This window comes from Styela clava, chromosome 4, assembly GCF_964204865.1.
Source record: "Styela clava chromosome 4, kaStyClav1.hap1.2, whole genome shotgun sequence".
Classification (NCBI taxonomy): Eukaryota; Metazoa; Chordata; class Ascidiacea; order Stolidobranchia; family Styelidae; genus Styela; species Styela clava.
Window position 1 is genome coordinate 7,612,034 of NC_135253.1, and position 23,317 is coordinate 7,635,350.

A 23,317-nucleotide genomic window follows, 5' to 3' on the forward strand; every position below is an offset into this window, starting at 1 on the left:
GAATGTCATCGTGCGTTGCAGAATTCAAGCAGCAAATATTGCAAAGAAACAATTCTATAAGAAAAAATAAACTCGAAATACGCAACCATGTAAAGAACAACTGATCGGTGAAAGTAACCATGCGTTCTAACCATAATGACCATGCTCAAACGCCGAGTGTAAGTACGTTACCAGCATGTTCTCTTGGATCTGTTCCACGTTAGTTAGTCGTTAGTTCCACGAAATGGCATGTGTATTGTATAAACTTGTTATTGTAGAACCGGGGACTTAATTAATGGGCTATTTTTCACAGAATGAAACAAATCAGGTAACGGTATCCAGTTTGGCAATCGTCGCAAAATTTGTAATTAGGTGAGGCAAGAATTTTTCTTGTGATATTTTCTTCCGCCTAAAAATTAATATATTATCTTTTTAAAATTTAATCACGTCTCTGTGGTGGCCAGCTGGGTCCTTGTGATATTTTCTTCCGCCTAAAAATTAATATATTATCTTTTTAAAATTTAATCACGTCTCTGTGGTAGCCTATGTGTGTGCATGAATAATCATTTTAGATGAATGAACAAGTGCGATATACAGACTTTTCGACGAGCTATTTAGACCAAATGTTACCGCCTAATAGGTGACATTATGCGGTTGTGAGTTTGATTTTGAGTCGCCTTGCAAGTTGTTTAAAATATTAATATGGACCACTCCCCAACCTTAAACCCCCGATTTCCCTATACTCAACTGTTTTTTAAAAGTACCGATAAAAAATTTTAGCCTAGTATGTCACAGCTATTTATACATTAATTTTTTAATACTGCAATCAAGTTAAAACTCCTTAGAAGACAGAGTGATCATTGAATTATCTGATTTATATTTAAATTTCCGAAACACAACTGAAAACTAACGAATAGAGTTCAAAAACGCGAAAACAAGGTAATGTTCGCGACCACGCCTAAAAATCTGTGGGAAAAGTGTCTGATCGGATGCGAAAAGGGAGCATGATTGGCCAATGTCACGAAATAAACAAGGAAGTCGATGCTCGGGGAAAGGTCCATAGGATTTCACACACAAATACATATAGATTTATACAAAATTTGAGAATATTTAGGGTTCTGTATGAAATTTTTATAGTCAGAATGCTCTTTCTCATTCTCATTCTTGGTGTTAGCGTATGAGAAAATGAATTTTCTCATTAGTTACCTCGGAGACCCCTAATTCAGATTTTTAAGCAGGCGCGGATTTTATGAAAAACATTGATTTAAAAAGTAATACATTTGTAGTCTAAGTAGATAGCCGTTCTTCAAGCAAAAAGATGTGCCGGCTCAACTTTGCCGGTTATATATCCGGCGCTAATGCGCAAACTATTTTGGATATGCCGTCACAACTGTCTGGCTCGCCGCGCGGGATTGAATTCAAAGGTCTGAGCTATTGTTGTGATGCCGAGATACTGTACCGGTATCTTATTCCTGTATTCGAGTTTCGCCAGCTACCTCCGACTACAGGACTTTAGCATCAGCTATCTCAATACTTGAATATCCCTGTGGACTACAATGTTTACCCCTAGCCGTACGCATACACCTGGTTCAGCTGGGTCCTCGCGAAGACGCTCAGCCGCTCCATTCACATTGACCCCAAGGCGTTCTCAACTGACTGGATCGAAATCATCTCTTGTCAGGAGGTCTGGTTTATATCCAAGGTAGGAAGTACTTCACACACATATATATAGGCTATATATAATCCTTTTAATTTTACATTTATAATGTTTCATTCATCCAATTCTGCAATTGCTGAATTGGTGGCAATTTATAATTAATTCGGTGGACTTGGCCATATATTTTAATATTTTTGCTCATTAAAAAATTGGTCATCTCTCAACCAGCAATAGAGTATTTGAAACTTTGTTGTTTAATTTAATTTTTTGTATCTAATACTGTAATATGAGCCATTATTTTTCAGTAAGTTTTAATGTTATGTAATACTTAAGGGTAACAGGGTAAACTGGCACATGTATTTCTGTGTTTTCACGTGTTAAACCTTTTGAAATGTTTTGCCAGTTTTCAAAATGTTCCCAATCTTTGGTGTGTTCATTATTTTCAAACTTTTGTGTATAATTTTCATGTATGTTGTTTATAATGAAAATAAAAATAATCTGTATTTCACATCAGTTCTAAAATAATGAACTAATAAATAATGGACATCTTCCAGTTCTAAACAATGTATCTTACAAAGTACAGATGCATAGTAATATCATTGCAATGTAACAACTATAAACAATTTACAAATTCTGAACTTGGTGAAACTTCAAATTTCAGGTCATCTCCAGCTGAGAGTTCGATACTTGGATCACCTTCTGTTTCTACTGTTTACAATACGACAAATTATACAGTTGAAACTGCTGGATCATCTTTGCCTGTTCTTGTCAATGAAGCCATCACCCTTGCAGATAGTAAGATGTTTAAACTTGTAACTAGAAGTCTTTTAGTTTTAACTTTTTTCTAGTAACTATTCAGGTTATTGATGAATGAAATACATTTACTTTTATTTACAATTAAAGTGGAGACTGACAAAGTATATAATCATTTTTTTTGTAGAAAATGTGTATTATTAAAAAATTACTAGTTTAAATTACTAGTTAGGCCGATCGTTTTATTTTTTTTTACACCCGCTTTAACATAATGTTGAATTACAGAATGAATTACTATTTATATTGAAATCGAGATAGCGATCGGAAACGCCGACTTATCGATTTAGCGGCGTGTATCCTTCGCTCTGACTCGATAGCGACATCGCATGTTCCATCACTAATTAATTAATAACTCGCTAATTATACGACATAATTCATCCAAAATCAATAGGCGTCTGGTCCGAGATTTGATGTATGCAGATTCAACCTCGCTTTCGTGAGATATCACATAGCATAGGAAAATGTGTCTAACACTTAAACAGACAGAAAAATACCTATCAACATACTTACCGATCGGGATCGATAAGTAACAAGTATTATTGACCAAGTATTACTTGTTTTGTGGCAAGGGTTGAGGAAAATTTTTTTGAATTCGAGGTGTTCCATACATTCAATGAATAGAATGCATTGGCTTGTATATATACAAGATGATTATATCATGTTATTTAAATATTTGCAAACAAGTTGTTTACTGATTTTCTACATTGTTCTAAAATTGTAATGTGAAATGATATTGTGTGAGAATTGTGTAAGAAATATGGAAGAGCCATTTCTAAATTGCCACATCACACTCATGAAATATGATAAAAATAGTGTTAAAAATATTGAATTATTTTTTCAGAATCAGAGCGAATAACAGTTGAAATAAATGACAATGGATGGGCTTGGTTGGTTTGTGGCAGAAAACTTTTTGTATGGAGATTTAAACAAGGAGTTTCAAAGGTATTTCATGTTTTATTTTATGCACAGTTTATGTTATATACTGAAATATTATTCAGTTGTGTTTAATGTAGACATTCTTCACGGGATTTGGTCTTTGTTTTTTTGAACTAGAGTTGATAACTAATATTTTTTGACTTTTCTAAATCTAAAACACAATTTTTTGTGTTCAAGTTTCAAATTTATATTTTTGGCAAGTATTACTTCAAACTTTTGATTAGACACCGGCTTGAAAATAATCTATTTGTTTGTAATTTTGTAGAGTATAATTTTTTCTGAATTTCAATGTTCGCCCTTCTGTCTTGAAACCCTCGATATGTAATTATTGAAAGTGGTATTATACAACGATCTCATCGATATTGATCGAAGTTACGCGATATCTCACGATAAACGAGGTTGAATCTGCTCCAAATTTTGCATATGCATTCATCATATCTCACCAAAAGCCTATTGATTTTGGATGAATTATGTCGTATAATTAGCGAGTTAATAATTGATTAGTGATGGGACACTCGTTGTCGCTATTGAGTCAGAGCGAAGAATACACGCCGCTAGATCGATAAGTCGGCGGTCTCTGATCGCTATCTTGTATGTTCTGTTGGTGTTGAAATTCAGAGTAAATTCTGTTTTTACAGAATGCTCTCTGCAAAGAATTTGCATTGCCACCTCTGAGTTCTTCTGATGGCGAGCATAAGTCCAGTTTAATTTATGTTGGGAAAGCCACCGATTCACCAGATGAAGGAATTGTCAGTTTGCTTGTGGTTACTCCCGCAGGGGGAGTCAGATTCTGGCCAAATATAATTCAAAATGTATCGTCTACTCTTGAAGGAAATTTAGATGGCATTGGTGCTAATTCTTCCGATGAAGAATGCATTAGATTAGCTTCAGTACGGGTGAGTAATTTTGGTTCATATACTTTACTACTATTTATCAAAACTCATACATTACGGTATTCTGTATTATAGAAAATGGGTTATGATAGTGTCAGGTTTAATGATATTCTGAATTTGCTATGTGGAGCTGACCAATGATTTGAATATAGATACTTTTATAACTAGTGGCAATGTAGAACCTTGTAGAACAATAATATATATGTATTGTAGACAAATCCATGTCGTGAAGCTTAACATAGATCTGAATATTGCAAATCCTAGTAACCTGGTTTCTTCGAGCGAGCGGCTAATTTAGGTCTCTAGTAGAACATTTTTTAAATATCTTGCTTCTTAGATTTTACATCAGTTTTCATGTTTTTGTGGGATTGACTAACCTCATTTGTTTGTGTTTTAGGGGCATGGATATCTTGTTGGTACCAGTAAAGGAGCATTGTTTCATATTATACCTTCTTTGGTAAGTCGCACCAGTAATACCTCTAATTATCCAATCACACTGGACTGCTTTTGTGTGTAAAAGTCAAACAAATTAATTTTTTACTTTTTTACTTTAATTGGAATTGAGTTGGAGACAAAATTTTTCACTAATTTGCTTACAATTTAATACTACATTTAATCAGAGGTCGTCTCGCTTGCTCAAATCATTGCTGGCACAAAGGGGTAAATATTGTTGAAAAAAGCTCTGTTTCACATCTTTAATGAAATTTGATGTCTCAGATCATCTTCTTCCCAAACTAAAATATGTATATTTCTCTTTGAAGTAACTGTAAGATTCACATCATTTATAAAAAAATTTCTGTAATAATTTGAATTCTATATTGCAGGATTCTGTCCATTGTGCCAGGTTGCAAGTTTCTCATGGAATGTTGGCAGGAATAGGTCGAAGGGTTTCATCTTTCTTCTTTTCATCCAGTCAAGAAATTGATGTGACTATTCTTTTTATTAAATTTTTATCAACATTGGCAGTCAGGCGCATTATGCTTGGAAAAATGCTTGCTAACGCACCTCTGATTACCATGCATGAGTTCGAATTCTGTGGGGATAGTTATGTGCGGGAGGATTGCTCGACTTCTTGCCACTGTGGGGATGCTGGTTGGTTATGGCTTTCTCCATCATCGAGTCATCGTTCTTAAACAATCCCATGTCTGACATGGACTGGTAATTGGAAGAGAGGCTGTGGTACACTATGTAAATATGATTATACTGTTTTATCGACTTTCCTTGGCTCTTTATTCGCTTTGATCTGATATAGAAAATAGCAAGTGATCACAGCCTTGATTTGGCGCTACCTTGAATCCTGTATAATCAGATTCACTTTGATTGGCATAAGCAAATTAAATATCTTATTTAGCATTTAAATTAATCAATTTGTCATATCTATCTAGCTTACAAATTTTATAACGCTGCATACATCTTCACGATCGGCACCTGAAATCATAATGTTGACTTCTTCTTCATTAAAAAAGTGGAAACTTGGATCAATCGGGTCTGGGAATGGTACTGATCATATGGTGGCACAAGCAGATCTGAACACTTTATTGAGGGAACCTATTTCAAGAAATATTTGGGTAAATTGTTTAGGGAGTATATTTCTGTTATAATTTTTTTACCGGTAAGTTAATTTGATTAGCATTTGGAATTTTATAATGTTGGCCTTTTTTATATACTACTCTTACCAGCCTTCACATGATATCAATAATACCGAATATTAACTGATGTATATGGCTACAAAAAGTGTGATTTAGTGTGAGGAAGGTATAGCTTATCTACTGCTGATATTTGCTATCTCTGACCAGAGTTATGCTTTTTCTGATTTTATTTTATGATGCTATGTGTTGATGAATGAATGTTGATGTTCATCAGGATATTCTCTTGTTTGTAAGGCCAATGCTTCATAAAAATCATTTCTTAGTTGAAGATTTAATATTTTATTTTTGCACCCATAAGAAAGGCACTTAGGACAAAAATCACCCAATTAGGACAAAAATATAATTCAATATAATTCTTCAAATATCATACCAATCTTATATTTTTAAATTCTACTTGATTATATTGGAAATGTTGATTATACTTGAACAATATTAAATTGTGTTTACAGAATGTTGACGCAAAGGAATTTTCAATGTATCCACTTGATATCGCTCTTGGATCAAAACATAATCATGTAGTCATTTTAATTGCTATCGGTGACAAAACAACATCTTCTAGTGGAAGAACTTTATTAAGATTTGTGATCTGTAACTGTCCACCTGCTGTATTTAAAGAAGGTCAAGATATTGCGAGCGTCAGCAATTCTTTGGAGGTTCACTTGCTAGAACACACTGAAAGTACTCGGGTAGAAGTTTGTTTTTTGAATTCTCCGACATTTTGAAATCTGTATCAGCTAAAGCTGCTCAAAAAACTTTGTTTAATTAGGGAAATTTGAATTTATTGACTTCAGATTATATCAATGACTGTTTTTTCTGTTAAGTTTGCGATTATTTTAGTAAAGTGATGATTTATTTTGGCAGAACCATGTCATGATATATAGAGTACCAAACTGTTTTTAGAGATCTCCTCAATTTTCTATATGAAGTAGTTTCTTTTAATTTTGGATTATTATTCACATATGCAAAAAGTATATTATATATATTGTTTTCAAGTTTATTTAAAATTGTTTTTTGTCTATCTTTCAGAATATTGATGACTGTGATGGTCTATGTTATCAATTACTGATTCCAAATGTTACATCTTCAGCACCAGATCAAGCAATAATTTGGAGAGAGAATAACATTATTATCAGATCTATTGCCAGAGGAGACCAACAGGAAGAAACATTACCATTGGAATCTACAGGTTGTTGTTTTTAAAGATTAGTTGAATGAAATTTGAATTTGTGTACTTTACTGTAGGATTGGCTAATTGCTTATATTAAATTGAATACTTTGGAAAAAATATTCATACTTATACAGTATAATTTCATTTGATTTCAACTATCTTCGAATGTTTTAATATGGTGAAGGCTGCAGGTGGCCTGTGGGTTAAAGTGTTAAGACTTTTACTCAGATTATGGCATCACAGATTAAACTCTCTTGTTCAAAGGAATTCCAACCACCTCACCCAGCTTGTAATAAATTGGCTAAGCATTGCTAAATCGGAATTTTTTTCGTCTTTTCAAGTTGGAGTAGCTCCCTAATTAGTGGTTGCTTGTGCAGGACCTTGATCAGAGTGAAAGTCTCATGAAATTCCATTTAGTTTTTTAATTTTTATAACACAATTATCAATCCTGCAAACTAATTCATATTATAGGCTAATTGTCACCAGGGTATATATGCTCTGGTGTTCTTGAATCAAAATGGTGTTTTAAAACTATCTAACTATCTAAGATAGTTTATAGATAGGAATATTTTCCAAGCATTCGTGATTGAAAATAATGCATGCTTTATTAGATTAAGGAGGTATCTAGTTTATAGTATATTCAATCAGTCATTTCTATTTCTAAGAAAAGTGTGGCAACCCTACTTGTCTCGACTGCATATTGATGAATACATATTTTCACCATGATAATTTCACTCTGGTTTCGTCCCATAACGACGGTGCAGAAAAAAAGGATTTGTGTAAACAACCCTAGTAATGTAAACAATGCTGCTTGTATGGTTGAGTGCTTATTTGGTTTAAAAAATCTGCCTTCAACTTTTGACCTTATAATATGTTTTCGATCTTGGTTGTTTTTCGCAATAGAAAATAATCGTAAAGTAAACATTACAGAGATATATTTATAAAAAGAACTTGACCACATAATCATGCTCATAACGTGTTGTTTGTAGTGTACATTGTGCATGGTTAAGCTCATTCAGTGTTTTGCTAATTTGAAAATCCATCAGTTATAATTACTGTCAACAATATTTGAATATGTGAGAATAGGTTAATAGTTCAACTTGGAACAGTGAATTTTGAAGTTCAATGCTCTATGTTAATGTTATATTGTTCATTCCATATTTTTTTGCTAGTTTGTTTCATGTATAACCCAAATGAGGGTCAAGTATTGAAGCTATCAAAAAGCTAAATCTTATTCTACATGACACAGTCTTTTTTCCACTACAGATTATCATTCACCTCTTAGACTATTTTATTGATGTCTTGATAAAATTTATATTTTGTCATATCATTTTCTCTGGCTATTTTTCTCTTTGTTGCTGATATTCATATACAATGAGTTTTTATTATTTTGAATCACTTTAATTTTATTTCGCATTTCATTTAGTCATCCCAAAAGCGCATACTTGTACCGAATATTGTTGAGAATTATCGTTTTGTGAGCTAAATCTTATATAAATACCATTATCCATGTTTCTGCAAACATTGGATATAAAGTACTCTTATGCTTATTAGATGACACTTAACATATTTCTATAAATCTGTGCATTTTCGTCTAAACAGGTGACAATGTGTTGGGGACTGGAAAATACAATGGAAAATGTGTTCTTTTGACCAATACCAGTGGTCTTCTTATCATAAATCCGAATGCTATGAACAGAAGCTACATTTCACAAAATATAGAAGACTCCATTTTACAAACGCCATCTTCTTCGAGACCACAGGTACGGATACCACATTATATTCAGGCATTATTACAAGCATAGGATAGGGTATTTTTTATGCTAACAAAATAGATTATTCCTATACATTTTTACCTGCTAGCTGATTCAAATTGCTGTGTCATTTTTAATGAAAACATAGGTAGATACATTTTTGTCGTGGTAATGTGAAGTTTGAAATATTGCATAGTATTTTTTGATTCAACTTTTCAGGGCTTTAATAAAAACTGAAAAAGTCACGAATAAATTCTTATCAATAAAGCTTTAACTGATTATTGAATAGAATGCAATCTACTGTTCAAACATGGACATTGATTACAATTCATTTTCAGTGAAATATTTTGAGAGTTCGAATTGTATTTAGATTTCTGTTAGGTTGTTATTGGCATCTTGATGGCAAAATATCTGTTTCATCTGCTTTATTCAATTTGCTAGTTTCACATTTTGATATAATTGATAGCGTTCTTGACAAATAATTGAAAACCTTGTTATGACAGTGGCTTAACTTTTCTTCACTTATGAGTGAGATCTTGATTTGCTTTGCGTAATGTCTATTTATAAAAAATCACCTCATCAACTTTAATTATCGCAAAATTCCTAATAATGCATTATGTACAATACTCCCGGTACTATATGAACACTGAGCTATCCCAGTCATGTCCCATGCGTGTTACATATTTGGCATCCAATTGTTGCTGAAGATCTGTCATTCGAAACAAAGCAGTAAGCTAGTGTTAAACGACCGATTGAACAAAACCCGTTTTCTGGCTAATTAACTTTGATAACAGGATAACTGCACCAACCCACAATAAAGCTGAGACTTAATAACCTTTGCCTGCATGAATGAAAAATTTTTCTTTCAATCATAATAAAATCACTCGGCAGATATTTTTTGAATCTTGGCCAAAATTATTTTAAGCCTTTCTAATCCTTCATACATATTGTTTGGACTTCCTTTTTGCAAGGTGATCAAAGTTGCTTTGAATTATCAGTAGCATGTTTTTCTTACATGGGGTGACCATTCTCAACTTGCAATATTTTTAAATAATACAATTATTCAATATATGTAAAATGTTTCTCCCATCATAATTTAACATTAAATAAAAGACAATCTCATCTCTGTGCGTTTGGTTTTTTAATTAAATTCTTTGGTAGTCTCTAAAATAGATTCATAGTGTTCTTATGCATTTATGCTGATTTTTCTCTTTTTAAGAACAACTGTTATGCCCGAATACATTGACGCAAGGTGATATCATCACTATGTACGCACCATGCCAAAATAGATCAACGTAAAACTTGTGTGGTGGAGCGATTTTTATCAAAACTACAAAAATTTGGAAATAAAATAAAAACCCAATAGATTTCAGAATATATTTTAATAAAGGATAAAAAAAAAATTCTAGGAGACATTTTCATCTTTGACTACCACAAAATGGAAAGTGATTGGTTATGTAGTTCAAATACACTGGGACCACAACAACAATTTAACAAAACAATCCATAGGTTCACTTGGTGTCCAATATTTATTTTATTATCGTCTTCCTCGGTTTTTCTAATCTATTTCCCTTGCGAACTAGCTACTACTTTTGCCATATTTTAGCTTTGAGGGACCATTTGCGTTACTCATCAAGTATTTGATTTCTGAAATTAGTTTCATCAACATCTGACATCTTCATTCATATTATTCCCTGTTATCTAACTCTCAAAAAGCAAACCTAAAGCATACCTTTGTTGTTTATATATTATCGGTACTTCATATCCAAATATAAAAAGCGAAAATTAAATTTGTAAATTGCATTTTAATTGTCAAAAAGTCAAATATAAATATGCTAATAAATTAACTTTTAGTTGCAAATGTGGTTGAGAATTTCTTTTTCTCATCTTCATCAATTGATCAATGAAATTCAGCAATACTTACATCACTGTCAAATGAAATTGTTTTCACAAACTTTGCCACTGGTTTTGATTTCTGCTTCACTAGTGAATTATCATCCATACTTTGAAATAAAAAGTCTGTTTGCGTTGATGCATCTACTATTTCTATCATATCATTTTCATCTTCTTCTTTAATTTCATTCCCCAAATCAAATTCAACTGTACGACGGCGTGCTTTATTATGTTGAGTTGATGAATTTATAGATATAGAGTTTATGCTTTCTGCTTGTGTTGAAACCGCATCACTGTTTGGAAATGAGGAATTGCTGTCGAACCGTGCCGTGTCAAAACTAGAAAATGTTCCAATGCTGTCATGAGTTTCGATACTTTGACTTCGTTCAACGTTTTTATTGTCAATTTGGAATGTTTCAGATTTTCTGTGTTTGTTAATATCCTTCAAAATACTGGGTCTGCCCATCCCATGTTTTAATATATAAATATAACTATTTTCTTCAAATCCCGATTTAGTTAATATGTCGCTTAAGATTTCCGCTGTAGGTTCTCGACACTGTCGCTTCCATTCCATTAGCAATTTAAATTTTTTCAAACCATCTTCAAAATTTTCTTTGTTGAATTTGTCTGAGGTATTTGGAAAGATTTCCTCTACTTGCTCGCTCACTAAAAAGCATTTTAGTTATGATAAACAATATAGATTTCTGGCAGATATTAAAGTTTATCAGATCAAGAGTTGAAGCCTCCCAAGAATTTATATTAGATAGCTCCGTATTCTTGTTTAATACTAAAATATTTTGTTTTACCTTGTAGAAAATTTATTTTTGGCCGCTTTAGTTCAAAAATTATAATCGTCCTTGTCAGAAGTTAGGTACATTAATGAAATATGGAAAGAACTCTTGTAACAGTACATTAATGTTTGTTTCCATTCCAATTCCATCCCGAATTTCATATATGCTATAGGAAAAATTATAAAAAAAACTAATGATTCTATCTATGGCTCCCTATTATAAGTTATTGATTGCCCAATGTAGATATGTAGCTAAGCTACTAAAACGAGAAATGTATGTATGTTCCAAAGCTACATACTCTGCATTAGAAATGATTGTATTTGGGTGAAATCGTTTTCTTGAAATCTTGATTTACTTTGTAGTTGAGCCATTATAATTTGATCAATCTCTTCTTGGGTAAATCCAAGTGCAACACTTCCCAAATATTCTGGACTTCTTGTTAACATAATTGCAATAGCCTGTGAATTTTGAACACATTTGAAATTCTATAAAGAATAAATAAATAGGGGTGTACACATGTTTCAGAATAAAACAATTTTAACTTGATTTTAATTTACACATAACAATTCGAGAGGTGTCTGGGAGTGACTGAGACTCAGTAAATGTACGCTTTGACTACTAAGATGCAATTGGACTTTTTTAGAGTTGTATCGCAAAACTATCATATATTCATATCCACCAGGTGACTTATCTGAAATATTACATTTTTCGGTTTGCATATTTATATCAATTGGGCATGATTTTCGCTTCTATTTTGATTGTAGATTTATTGTATTAATGCATAATTTGAGAACTCTGAAGTGTTCAATAGCACCAGGTGCAAAAAACACAAATTAAACGAAATGTAGAAAGAAACAAACCTGCAAATGCCTTTCTCCTAGAATCTTGGTTTTCCATAAATCATCTCTCAGTGTCAATCTTTTCTTAGTTTTTGTATGACTATTCCCCATAGTTCAGTAGGTATTATCATAAAACAATGTCAAATATACTGCAGTCCAATTATCTAGAGAAAAAAATATAATAATCTTGTATCTAAAGCTCTTAATCCTTTTTATAACTAAACTTTTTTAAATTTTTCGATAGTTCTTTTTTTGTGACTTCTGGGCTCTTTGACCTAACTAAACTCACAATTTTTCTTATTGCCTTTGTTATGTCTTCAGCTATTTCAGCAAAGAAAAGTCCCTCTTGTTATATCAGATTTTAATCAGTAAATTGAGATGGGAAGCTCTTTATTATCTAAACAACAATGCTTAAAAACAATCATTTCTGGCCATCTAGACCACTCGAAGAGTCTGCACTCAAGACAACAAACCCCACTTTTCTCTGAGATTTAATGATAAAATTTCATCTGGGTAAATAACCGCATCATTATCTCATCGGTTAAGGAGACGCACACGTCTTTTACACATAACATTTGATGGATATCTCCTCACTTACCATCTTTTATAGGAGGCGGATATTCTAAAAAAAGATAATTTTTAAACTGCTTATTGTCATGCCCTGATGCTCCCCATTGTTACACAACACTGATAACAGGCGTTTTTGACCAAAAGTGAACATAGTTTACTAGATGTCAGGAAAAATTATAACCTGCCGCAAATATCAAAAGTATTTAGTGAAAAGAAGAAAATGAGACATTTTCAGTTATTTGTCAATATCAAATCACCCGTTTCAACAATGCCTAACCACATATGTAATATTATACATTTATCGTAGATACATGCCTAAAACTTTTGACCCATTTTTTAGAGGTGAGACATGTAATGAGATGTTTCCGCAACATTGGATAATCACCACAATCGCTTCTAAAATTACCTGTCATGCATTGTGAGCAAAATACAAAACATTTAAGACTGCTAAATTTGGACTAATATTTTTAGCAGTGGCTTTTCAATGTAACCGTCTTTACGTAATTGTGACATGACGTTGATGTTAGTCGTCATATGCAATTGTGTAATCTTCCATTAACATTTTGCGTACGAGTAAAAATCTTCTTTTGTACCGGTTATGATATCATGACATTTTTCAAAATGTACCGGTATTCATTTGCAATGACGCGTGCATCCTTTACGGAAGGTCTTGTCGCCTTTTAGTCCGCAACTGTATGAATTATTGAGAAAGAATTCTATTTTATTTTGTGGAATTACTCAGGAATAACAAAACAGGATATTTTGATTATTTTTTCATTTGTATGGACATAACGCAAGGAACCCATTTTTGAAATATAGGTTCTCTTAAAATGATTTTAATTACTAATTATAATATGATTCACAGATATTTTTTTAGAAATTCAACTTAGTAAATATCTAGAACTGTATTCCTCCTGGGGCTAGATAATGCTTCAAACTTTTCTAGTTTCTTAACCAGGTCATTCAAAGCAAGCGCCACAATTGTTGCTATGAATTGTTTTCCTATATGTGATATGGACTGGTAATTGGACGAGTGGCTGTGATTTGCCATCTTATTCAACTTTGGGATGGATAAATATAAAAATCATATCTTTAATTTCATGAATTCTTTTTCAGACACCATTATCTAGTCTGCCAGGTACTCCTGTTGTTTCGAAAGCAAAGATAGAACAACTTGAATCAAGTGATAACGGTTCACAGAGAATACAGGCTGCATTCATACACTTTAATCGTTTAAATATTGTGAGTATATTTCTCATGATCATAATATATAATTTTAACATTTTTCAAAAAAATTATCTTAGTCGCTCTTAGTAGCTGCTTATGTTGAATATTCTAATATATTCTAATTAGCAAGGCTGACCAAATTGAAACATTAATTGAGTGCAACTCATAATATCTCATAATTATTACTTATCGATCTTTAGATCGGTAAGTATGTTGATAGGTATTTGTCTGTCTGTCACATCTCACGGAGGCGTGGTTAAATCTGCTCTAAATTTTGCATGTGCATTCATCAGATCTCGGACCAGAAGCCTATTGATTTTGGATTATGTCGTATAATTAGCGAGTTATTAATTAATTAGTGATGGGACACGCGCTGTCACTATAGAGTCATGAATCGAAGTCTCCGACCGATATTCTCGTTTGATTCCTACATCAAAATCTGTTTCAAAATAATTAGATAACAAAAAGGAGGTTGACCCGCTAATCTTGTTATTGGTATTCTGAAACATATAGGAATCATTTGCATTACGTTTGGAAATATTTTGTTACCCCATGCACTATCAATACAAATAATATAGTTGAATTTCTTTGATTAAAATTTTTTTATGGTTGTCCACTGCAATCAGATGTGAGAAATTGGGATAAATTACATAATATTGTCCGCAAAACATTCATTTTTATACTTTTTTTTTACAAAAAATTACCAGATTCAAGCAAAAAGTATTATTGAGGAGGCTTTTGGTGGGACAGGCAGCAGAAGAACATTGGATGATTCTGTTATATTTGTTAGTCAAGAACTGATTGATGATTATCCTGCTCAAGATCCGAGATGGGCTGAATCAGTTCCACAAGGTTGTAGAATAGCCAAAATCATTTGATTTTTACATTAGCTTTATTAAACCAATTGGTTTACACGTGACATGATTTTGGTCCTAGATTTTGATAGTTGAAGTCTGATCTGAAAATATTAACTAGAGCATTGTTTGTAGAAAATCATAGTGGTTGATAATTATCAAACGGAATTCATCTCGAAAGTATTTCACAAAGTTTGGTCAAACAATTGAAGTAGACTGAAAATGTTAATTACTGTTACGTAGGATTACTGCAGATGATCTGAATACTTAGCAGGTCGCATTCAGTTAGAGGAGGCAACATATTATTAAAGTCACTTGAATTTTCTTGTCTTTTATGAACACAAATATGCAGCCACAATTTCCATTTATTTTTTTTTGGATGATATTTTAGTCGAATTGGTACCATTATATTGATTTATTTGACTTTACTTTTAGATTCTGGAAATTCATCGAGCTCTTTAATTCTTCTTCATCAGTTGCAAGACAAACAAAAAGCTCATCAACTATATCTTAATTTTCTAACTGAGGTGAGTTTGATCTACTTCTCAAATCCATGCCCCCAATTCATTCATGATGTATTTGTTTGGTTTGATTAAATTGTTAATCGGAAGATTCCTATTTTTGGAAGACCTCTGGTAGCCCCCTAGATATCAATGACTACTTTTAGAGTTAGGTCCTGAGTGAAGATTTGAAACATAAAATTATGACGATTTTACACCTGTGATGAGAGTCATTTGTGTACATTTCAAGGTCAACACGGTGAAGTAATACACCAAATTCCTGAATGAGATACTGACATGTAAATGTTGACCATACAAACTTATTGTGTTTATTTAAATTTTCACCATTTTTAGGTTGGAATTTGGGAAAACCTCGGCAACTATGCAGACAGTAAAAATAAAAGAAAAACCTGTTCACAATGGTTGTTGATTGAGCATGGTGAAAAGCTTGCATCTGCTATTGCTTTGAGACAAAAACATGCAGAGCATCAAGGTAACTTAGATCTACTTTATTCAGATAAGAATGTTTGACAGATTTCCAATGGGCTAGAGGCAAAACATATTTTCCACTAGTATATGCTATATTACTTGTGTTGTAGAAAGTACTTTGTGCTATACGGCGCTTATTAACGGTGCCTTTTCTCTGAACAAGGCCCTGTTCAATCCACTGATATCTGACCATATAAAAGGAGCTAGTATTTTTGAAAAAAAAAGTTGTAATCTTTCTGGTTTGGCATTGCCAACCCGATGTTTTATTCTTGAATTACTCTCAATTATACACTTGAATTGACTATGGTTTATTGTCATTTATTTACCTAGCCATCAAATGAATTTTGTTTCAGGTGTAGTTGATATTGCCATCAGAAAAGTACTGGAAAGAAGAGATAAAATTTTTGACAAAAGGGGACTCACTCCACAAGATGTATTTTATAGAGAGGTGAGATTTTAATATTGCTGTGGGAATAAAAGTTTAAATCGTTTGTGAAGACGAGTCAATAGTAAGATGATGAGTATATTCCATGTGATGACAATTATGTTATGTTTTGAGTAGTTCTTATAACAAAAAAAGTCTTAAATAATCTTAATATAGTTTCTTTTCAAATGAAAATTAATAATTCTTGTCTACATTATGTTTGAGTGAATTTTCAAGTTTTACCTCTTAGAATATTTCTTTCATGTTGTTTATTATTTTATGATATAATACTGAATTTAGCATCCAAAGTTGATAGTTATATTGTGAATTCTGACAAGTTCTACTTGCTAATTTCAATCATTAAAAGCCTTTTTTTTAACCTACCAAAAATTTTCTCAGGTGTCAAGAATCCAGGATATATTAGAAGGACTTCTAGACGTTGAAGAAGATATGATCAGTAATAGTAACTTGTCATCTCGTGAAATTTTTACTTCTGTTGCTGGTGTAAATGAAATTTTTGAGGTTAGAACAAGAAATGTTATTTTGATATTGTATTCCACTTACACTTGTCAATTAGTTGATTTACCATTATATACCAAGGGCAAAATCTTCATATGATTAAGTTTTATGTGTGAAAACCAGAGCCATTATTGTTGCTAATATGCTGATTTCCTTTGCAGGCAATGTTGTTAAGTGCACATCAATACAGACGATCTCATGATTTGTCATTACAAAATCAGGATACAGAATTTTCACCATGGACCATTTCATCTGGAAGGCATAGTGTACGAGAAGCAGTTGTTAGACAGGTAATTATTGAACAGCCATGTATTTTCTAATGAACATGTATGGAAAGGAATGTAGAAAATATGAATTTGTTCGATACATAGATTGTTTTTGCATGGCTGTCCTTACTTGAATAGTCATTTGCACCTTTGGAGTTGTTTGAATAAACTCTTTCAAAATGAATAAATTATTACAAGGCCAAGAATTTGGAATAGCAAGGAATGATAATTACCCAGAAATCGCTCACTACCTTGTAGCTGTTTTCCTGATCATATTGACCTTTGAACCGCTTTGAATCTTGTGTCGATCAACATTAACTGGTGCATAATGTACTACAATCAATTCTATATGGTTTTGGTTGTTTTTTGCATCTCATTTCTAGGGATTCTGCTTCACTTCTGAATGAGGTTACCTTGAGCAAATTCTTTTATTAGACTATACAGTCTGTATATATATTTCATTAAGAAGTTCAGGCATTTTCTTATATTTTAACTTGAGCATTTGAAAATTTTTAATATCAGATAAACCAATACCAATCTGTTCTTAGCATCACATCACATCATCTCGAGGATTACCTGTAGCAGAAGATGGTCAACAGAGAGCAGTTTTACATTCACATCTCGTTTCATTAGCTGATATTGTACTATCTGGTTATAAGCAGCAACTTGATTCTGTCTGTAATTCTGCATCATTGTCTGCCAGAAGTGATGAATTAACATCAGCATTTAAAAGACACAGGACAGCACTCATTACACCAATTTGTGAGATTTTTTTAATGATATTTCAAACTTTATTAAATATAAACTTGGATTAAGTAAGTTGCTTACATTCCACTTGATGAAACCTATTGATTTAGAGCAGGGGTGTGCATCCTGTGGCCCATGGGCCAAATGCAGCCCACGAGGAAAAATTGTGCGAACTGCTTTTTAATTTAGTTTAATCTGGTATGTGCGAGTAATTCCAATCTCTCTGCGTTGCCAAAGTTTTATCTGAGTCCAATTTATCATCTATGCACATGATGTTATAATGCCCTAACAGCTAGCTTGAGCCAAGCGAAACCTATGTCATAAGATTAATACCAAAATTTCTGTGCCTGCAACTAACGTTTCACCCGGTTATTTTTATTTGGCCCTTCTGTATTTTAAGGTTACACACCCCTGATTTAGAGTATCCTATTTATGGAAATCCTTTCCGCTCTTTATTGGTTCTCTAGGCTTACTTATTTTTCAATCAGTGTTGATTTGAATACTTTGAATTTTGATTTGTTGCTATGACAATGGTTTACCAATACCAATCGTATCATCTTTAGTTTCGTTTTAAATATTTTTTTTTAATGCAAAAGACATCAATAAACTTGTGCATTTTTATTATTTTCAGTGGATGCAGGACTCATTGATAAAGCTGCAAACTTGGCTGAGAAATATCATGATTTTGGGGTACTGGTTGAATTATGTGATAGGAAAGATGATCAAGATAGACTGTCGCAGTATATGACTGATTTTGCAACCCAGGTATCTAATACAATAACAATTGTAATAAGAGTTTTTCGTGATTGATCTCATCACCAGCTATGTTCACCAGAGATTTCATTATAATATAGTAATATTAAATGAAGCATACAGTAATAAAATGGCTAGTTTAAAATCGAGGATTGGGTGTGATGTCAGGTTCCAACGAATCAATCTCTTCGAAGCTGGCATGTATATTTGATTAAATTCATCAAATGAATGTTGAATTAAATAATATTTTCTGATAAAAGTCGAGTATAATTGCAGAAAATGTTGCTGAAGTGAAAACATATCTACTCTCTTTGGGTAAATTATCACTATATAAGAAATGAAAATCAGAACTATGTAGATTGCATGTAGTTGTTAGAATTCCTATCTGTATTCTAATGTTTTTTCATTCAGGGTTTTTCTGACTTTCTTTTCAATTGGTATCTGGAACGTGGAAAATATCGTAAATTACTCGAATGTGCATCATCAAATGCTCTTGCAATAGCAGATTATAATGACAGACTTGCAGAATTCCTTTCTTCTCATCCAAAAATTGCCTGGCTGCATCAAATAAGAACAGGTACACACTGTTTACTCATTTATTCACAGTTAAACATTTTTTTATTATTTTTTAAATAGAATAAGCTACCAAAGTCATTTTTTGGTTGTTGTATCTATCATCTACTGGCTGGAGTTATAATTGTATTATTTTCCGATATCTGGGGTTGTATTATTTTATAGCTTTCAATTTTTGGTGGCTGTTCAATTACAAATAAAATATTAAATAACAAATGCACATGCCTAAACTCTCAAACTAATTAGTTCCAGATTCTCACTTTAGTTTATATATTAATCATGCATTAGTTACAATTGTATATCATTATAACCAAACATGTTTTAAAAACCAAATAGCTTGTCATTTGCAATAGTTATCTTTGAATTTATGGCCGTTGTATAAACGAGAATATTGTCCATTTTGTACAGGTGACTTCATGGCAGCTCATGATACACTGCAATACCTTGCTGCTGTGGAAAGTCATAGCACAAACAAAAAGAACAATCTACTCAGTTTGAGTAAATTATCTGCAGTTTTCTCAAATGAAAGTGATGAAATTATTGAGCAGAAAGTTGAATGTGAGTATAATTAGGTTCAGTGAACCAAATTCTATTTTTGAATGGTAGGTTGTTGTCTAATATAACGTGGATAGATGTTTGAATTTTTGTTACGACCATGTTCACAAAGTTCGATTTATGCACCTTTGATACAGTGCTGAGTTCTGTGGACAATTAAATCATGACTTCAACATATAACTTCTGCCATATTTTATATTTATTTTAGATGGAGGATTTCAAAAATGAATACATAATATTCAACCATGTTGTTTATCAACCAAATTTAATGGCATATTGAATTCAGTTACTTATAATTGCATTTTTCTTGTTTCCCACAGCAATAAGTTCTCAGCAAGCACTAATTCGCTACCAAGAAACTCTGCCTGGTTCAGTTCTTGAAAAACTGGGAATGACTGTTGATAACATGCCTGTCTTTACTGTGCAAAAGTTAATTGAGGTATGATAAAAGAATAATATCTATTTATTGCTGTAGTTTTTATCGATTCTATATGATCGATCATCCTGATATCAGGACCAAGTCTTTCTGGGATAAACAGCAGGATGCGCATTCATAAAGAGGTGGCTGGTAACTCCAATGTTATATATAAGATATACTGACAGAGTAAAAAACAATGTGTTTATCAATGTTTAGTTGTACATCGGGGATGAAAATGTTGCATCGAATGAAGTTGACTTCAAAAAAGCTCTCGACCTTTTAGAATTTTTACCTCAAACCATGGAAGATGAACCTGAGGAAATGGATGATGAGGTATGCCTATGTCATGTTTCATTGTGCTAATAATTTTATATGGGTGAAAATTTCCATTATGTATAATCTTTCAGTTGCGATCTGAACAGCCTGATGTGGAAGCAATTAAACATTATATCTGGTGTCGTATTCTTCTCAAGGATTCCTGGGAAAATATCGATCACAGTTCCAATCCACTAGAAGCATGCAAACATACTGTTTTATCAAAAACACTGAATCTTGCGCAAGATGCAGGTATTTTTTCATATTTAAATTTACCATTTTCAGATGCTGATCATGACTTTCAGCCTACAAAATTTTTTTCTGTTCTTCCTACCTACACTTTCAAATATACATTTTTTTCATTACACATTGTGATTGACTAGTTATTGTAGTAGATAGTTGCAGTGCTTCAGAATAGATTTATTAAAGTATAAAATCTAAGTACCACTTTTTCGTGCTTAAATTTTCTTTGCTTGTCAGAGAATTTCCAAAGCCCAGTTGACATGTGCATGAATACTGGTATGTTTATGCAATCAAGCATGTTTTGTCTCTTCACTAAACTATATGTCAATTTTATCTGCAAGATTATGATTTGCAATATAATTTTTTCACCTCCCATTTTTTGTCCTTAAATTCAATTTTTTTTCAAACCAAAATTCGGGAAATAAATGAGTAGCCTTTTTACTTTCAACATAACATTAACTAACTACATTATTTAGGTGTTCTTGCTGATTACCTTCCTGATGTTGAAAGACTACTTGAACAAGAAGAGTTGGGTCCAATAAGAGAAAGTGCTTCATCACAATATCTTATACGAGCAAGATTTGAACATGTTCACAGACAATTGGCTGCCTCATGAACAAATTCCATCTTTTATACTTCTTCCCTCTAGAAATTTACAATCATGAAAAATGTTTGCCAGAATATGAAGATTTTTGCAGAATGGTTATTCTTTTTTATGAGAATGGGTTTGTGGCTTAATTCCTTTTGAAAATATATATGCTATTCCAACTGCACTCCGTGACATAGTTACCACAATTCTAGAAGTGTTGAAAAACTCTTGTGGTTTCATCTTTTTCAGTTTTGGTATTTAGTTGCAATTTCACTGCCAATCATTTGTTGCAAGATTTGAAAGTTCAATACAATTGTTACAAAAATGGAAGTTTTTGTGATAGCAAGGTAATATAGTATTCCAGCAGGTGTTGGGTTACGGGTGTTTCCAATGCATTGATCAGAAATTTTTACTTTGCTCCGTTTTCCAATGGTCATGGAAGAGTCGAGTTGTCAATGGCTATGGTGCAGTGCGCCCTTGCAAACTGTGTTTTAAAAAGGCAGATCTTGTTTAATTAGTTGGAAATGTGGGGGATTGGTTCCCTCACGAAAAGTGCCTCCTTTAGTTGGTACTGTTGCCATTGTTATGGACTCTGCTGCAACTAACACACCGGCACTCAGCTAAGCAATTCCGGACAACTTGAAGAATTTTACCTTGGCAGTTTCAAAAGTTCAATTCAAGAGTTGTTGCTTTTATGGAAAGATCCAGTTTCTAAAAGGTGCCACTGCCATTATCAAAATTTGCTGAATTGCTCACATCTGCAGCTCGCCACGCTAAAAAATATGTGTTACCTGCCTTTCTGTCCGAACTACCACCCAACGAAGGCGAGGAGTCCAGCAATCCTCTCGCACATAACCATCCCTGCATGGGATTCGAACCTGCGAACCCACACAGGGTAATTAGAGATGCGATGGCGAGCGTATTCCTAACACTTAGCCCGTTGAGCCACACCGCCGCGCAAAAAAGTGTTAAAGAACTCTTACTGTTACTTAAGAAAATATATATTTAGGTAATCGAAGAAATATGGGTGATTAATGATATAAATGCTCTTATTGGGATGATAGAGGAAATCTTATCACACCAGCTATAAGCTAATCTGCATTGGTTGGTGCGCGTACCGTTGTTGGACACGTTAGTGGACCTATGGATCGTTTCAATATTATGTTGTTCTTTGACACGTTATGAAAAAGTCGCTTTTCACTTTGATTACAGGACCAATTGCTTTGAAATTTTCAGTGGTTAAAGATTAATTTTCTGCCAGAAGACTATTACTTTTTTTTTCATTATGGGACAAGGAGTGAACCTATGGATCGTTTTACTTTTTTTTGGACACCTAGTGGAAAACCTGAAAAGTCGTGTAAACAAAGTTGCCGTAGGTATCGGTAGCGTCAATGATAAGAACTACTTCTCACTGATAAACGTGACCATATATTTGAGCATTGCTCTCTTGTTTTAATGCTTATAGTAGGTTTTGTGAGAATTTCACATTCGATTTATTTTTCAGTTTCATTCACTGTGCTCTTCACTTCGTCCAACACGGCTTTGCAGGTACGCCATCAAGTGTTCTCGGCTTGTTGCTTTATTAATTTATATTACCATGACGACGATAAGGGGAACCCCCACTTTGTGCGCAAAATCATTAATAAGTTTCGACAATAGCTGTATGTATGTATGTATGTATGTATGTATGTTTATTCGTCTCGTAAAAGCAATATAAAAGAGTAAGTACTTATAAATACTGAAGACGGGATGTATGCACAAGACCATATTGGCCTAAAACACAGATGTGCGGCATACACCCCTTTGATTTATATAAATTATAATAGGGTAAATCAAATATGTACAATATGGTCCTTTATACAGGCAGTTGTGCGAGGAGGGTGGGTGGATGCGGTAACAGGGA

General features: G+C 33.0%; 2 protein-coding genes across 2 annotated transcripts; one reads left to right on the top strand and one right to left on the bottom strand.

Moving 5' to 3' along the window:
- Positions 1-1,338: 1,338 nt before the first annotated feature.
- On the top strand, positions 1,339-21,744 carry LOC120326784 (nuclear pore complex protein Nup133-like). Its single transcript, XM_078111483.1, has 25 exons — positions 1,339-1,681; positions 2,298-2,431; positions 3,291-3,391; positions 4,024-4,281; positions 4,676-4,735; positions 5,103-5,204; positions 5,664-5,846; positions 6,377-6,613; positions 6,954-7,113; positions 8,698-8,858; positions 14,059-14,184; positions 14,877-15,021; positions 15,459-15,550; positions 15,878-16,016; positions 16,366-16,460; positions 16,836-16,958; positions 17,117-17,245; positions 17,770-17,983; positions 18,600-18,733; positions 19,133-19,298; positions 19,703-19,852; positions 20,170-20,288; positions 20,484-20,600; positions 20,675-20,834; positions 21,302-21,744. Exons 1-25 carry the CDS (start codon positions 1,536-1,538, stop codon positions 21,439-21,441), a joined length of 3,591 nt encoding a protein of 1,196 aa, XP_077967609.1. The 5' UTR covers positions 1,339-1,535; the 3' UTR covers positions 21,442-21,744.
- Positions 10,023-12,597, bottom strand: LOC144421917 (uncharacterized). Its single transcript, XM_078111485.1, has 3 exons — positions 12,394-12,597; positions 11,832-11,991; positions 10,023-11,408 (listed from the first exon to the last, which is right to left on the bottom strand). The coding sequence occupies exons 1-3, from the start codon at positions 12,481-12,483 to the stop codon at positions 10,750-10,752; spliced, it is 909 nt and encodes a 302-aa protein (XP_077967611.1). The 5' UTR covers positions 12,484-12,597; the 3' UTR covers positions 10,023-10,749.
- Positions 21,745-23,317: the final 1,573 nt, after the last annotated feature.

What these genes read in the sequence shown, in the direction of transcription:
- LOC120326784 (XM_078111483.1), top strand. Translation starts at nt 1,536, where the DNA reads ATGTTTACCCCTAGCCGTACGCATACACCTGGTTCAGCTGGGTCCTCG. An exon ending in ATCTTAATTTTCTAACTGAG is followed by an intron (nt 15,551 to 15,877) that starts GTGAGTTTGATC and finishes CACCATTTTTAG; the next exon opens with GTTGGAATTTGGGAAAACCT. An exon ending in CTGTGCAAAAGTTAATTGAG is followed by an intron (nt 20,289 to 20,483) that starts GTATGATAAAAG and finishes ATCAATGTTTAG; the next exon opens with TTGTACATCGGGGATGAAAA.
- LOC144421917 (XM_078111485.1), bottom strand. Translation starts at nt 12,483, where the DNA reads ATGGGGAATAGTCATACAAAAACTAAGAAAAGATTGACACTGAGAGAT. An exon ending in TAGGAGAAAGGCATTTGCAG is followed by an intron (nt 11,992 to 12,393) that starts GTTTGTTTCTTT and finishes CAAAATTCACAG; the next exon opens with GCTATTGCAATTATGTTAAC. An exon ending in ACAATCATTTCTAATGCAGA is followed by an intron (nt 11,409 to 11,831) that starts GTATGTAGCTTT and finishes AATGCTTTTTAG; the next exon opens with TGAGCGAGCAAGTAGAGGAA.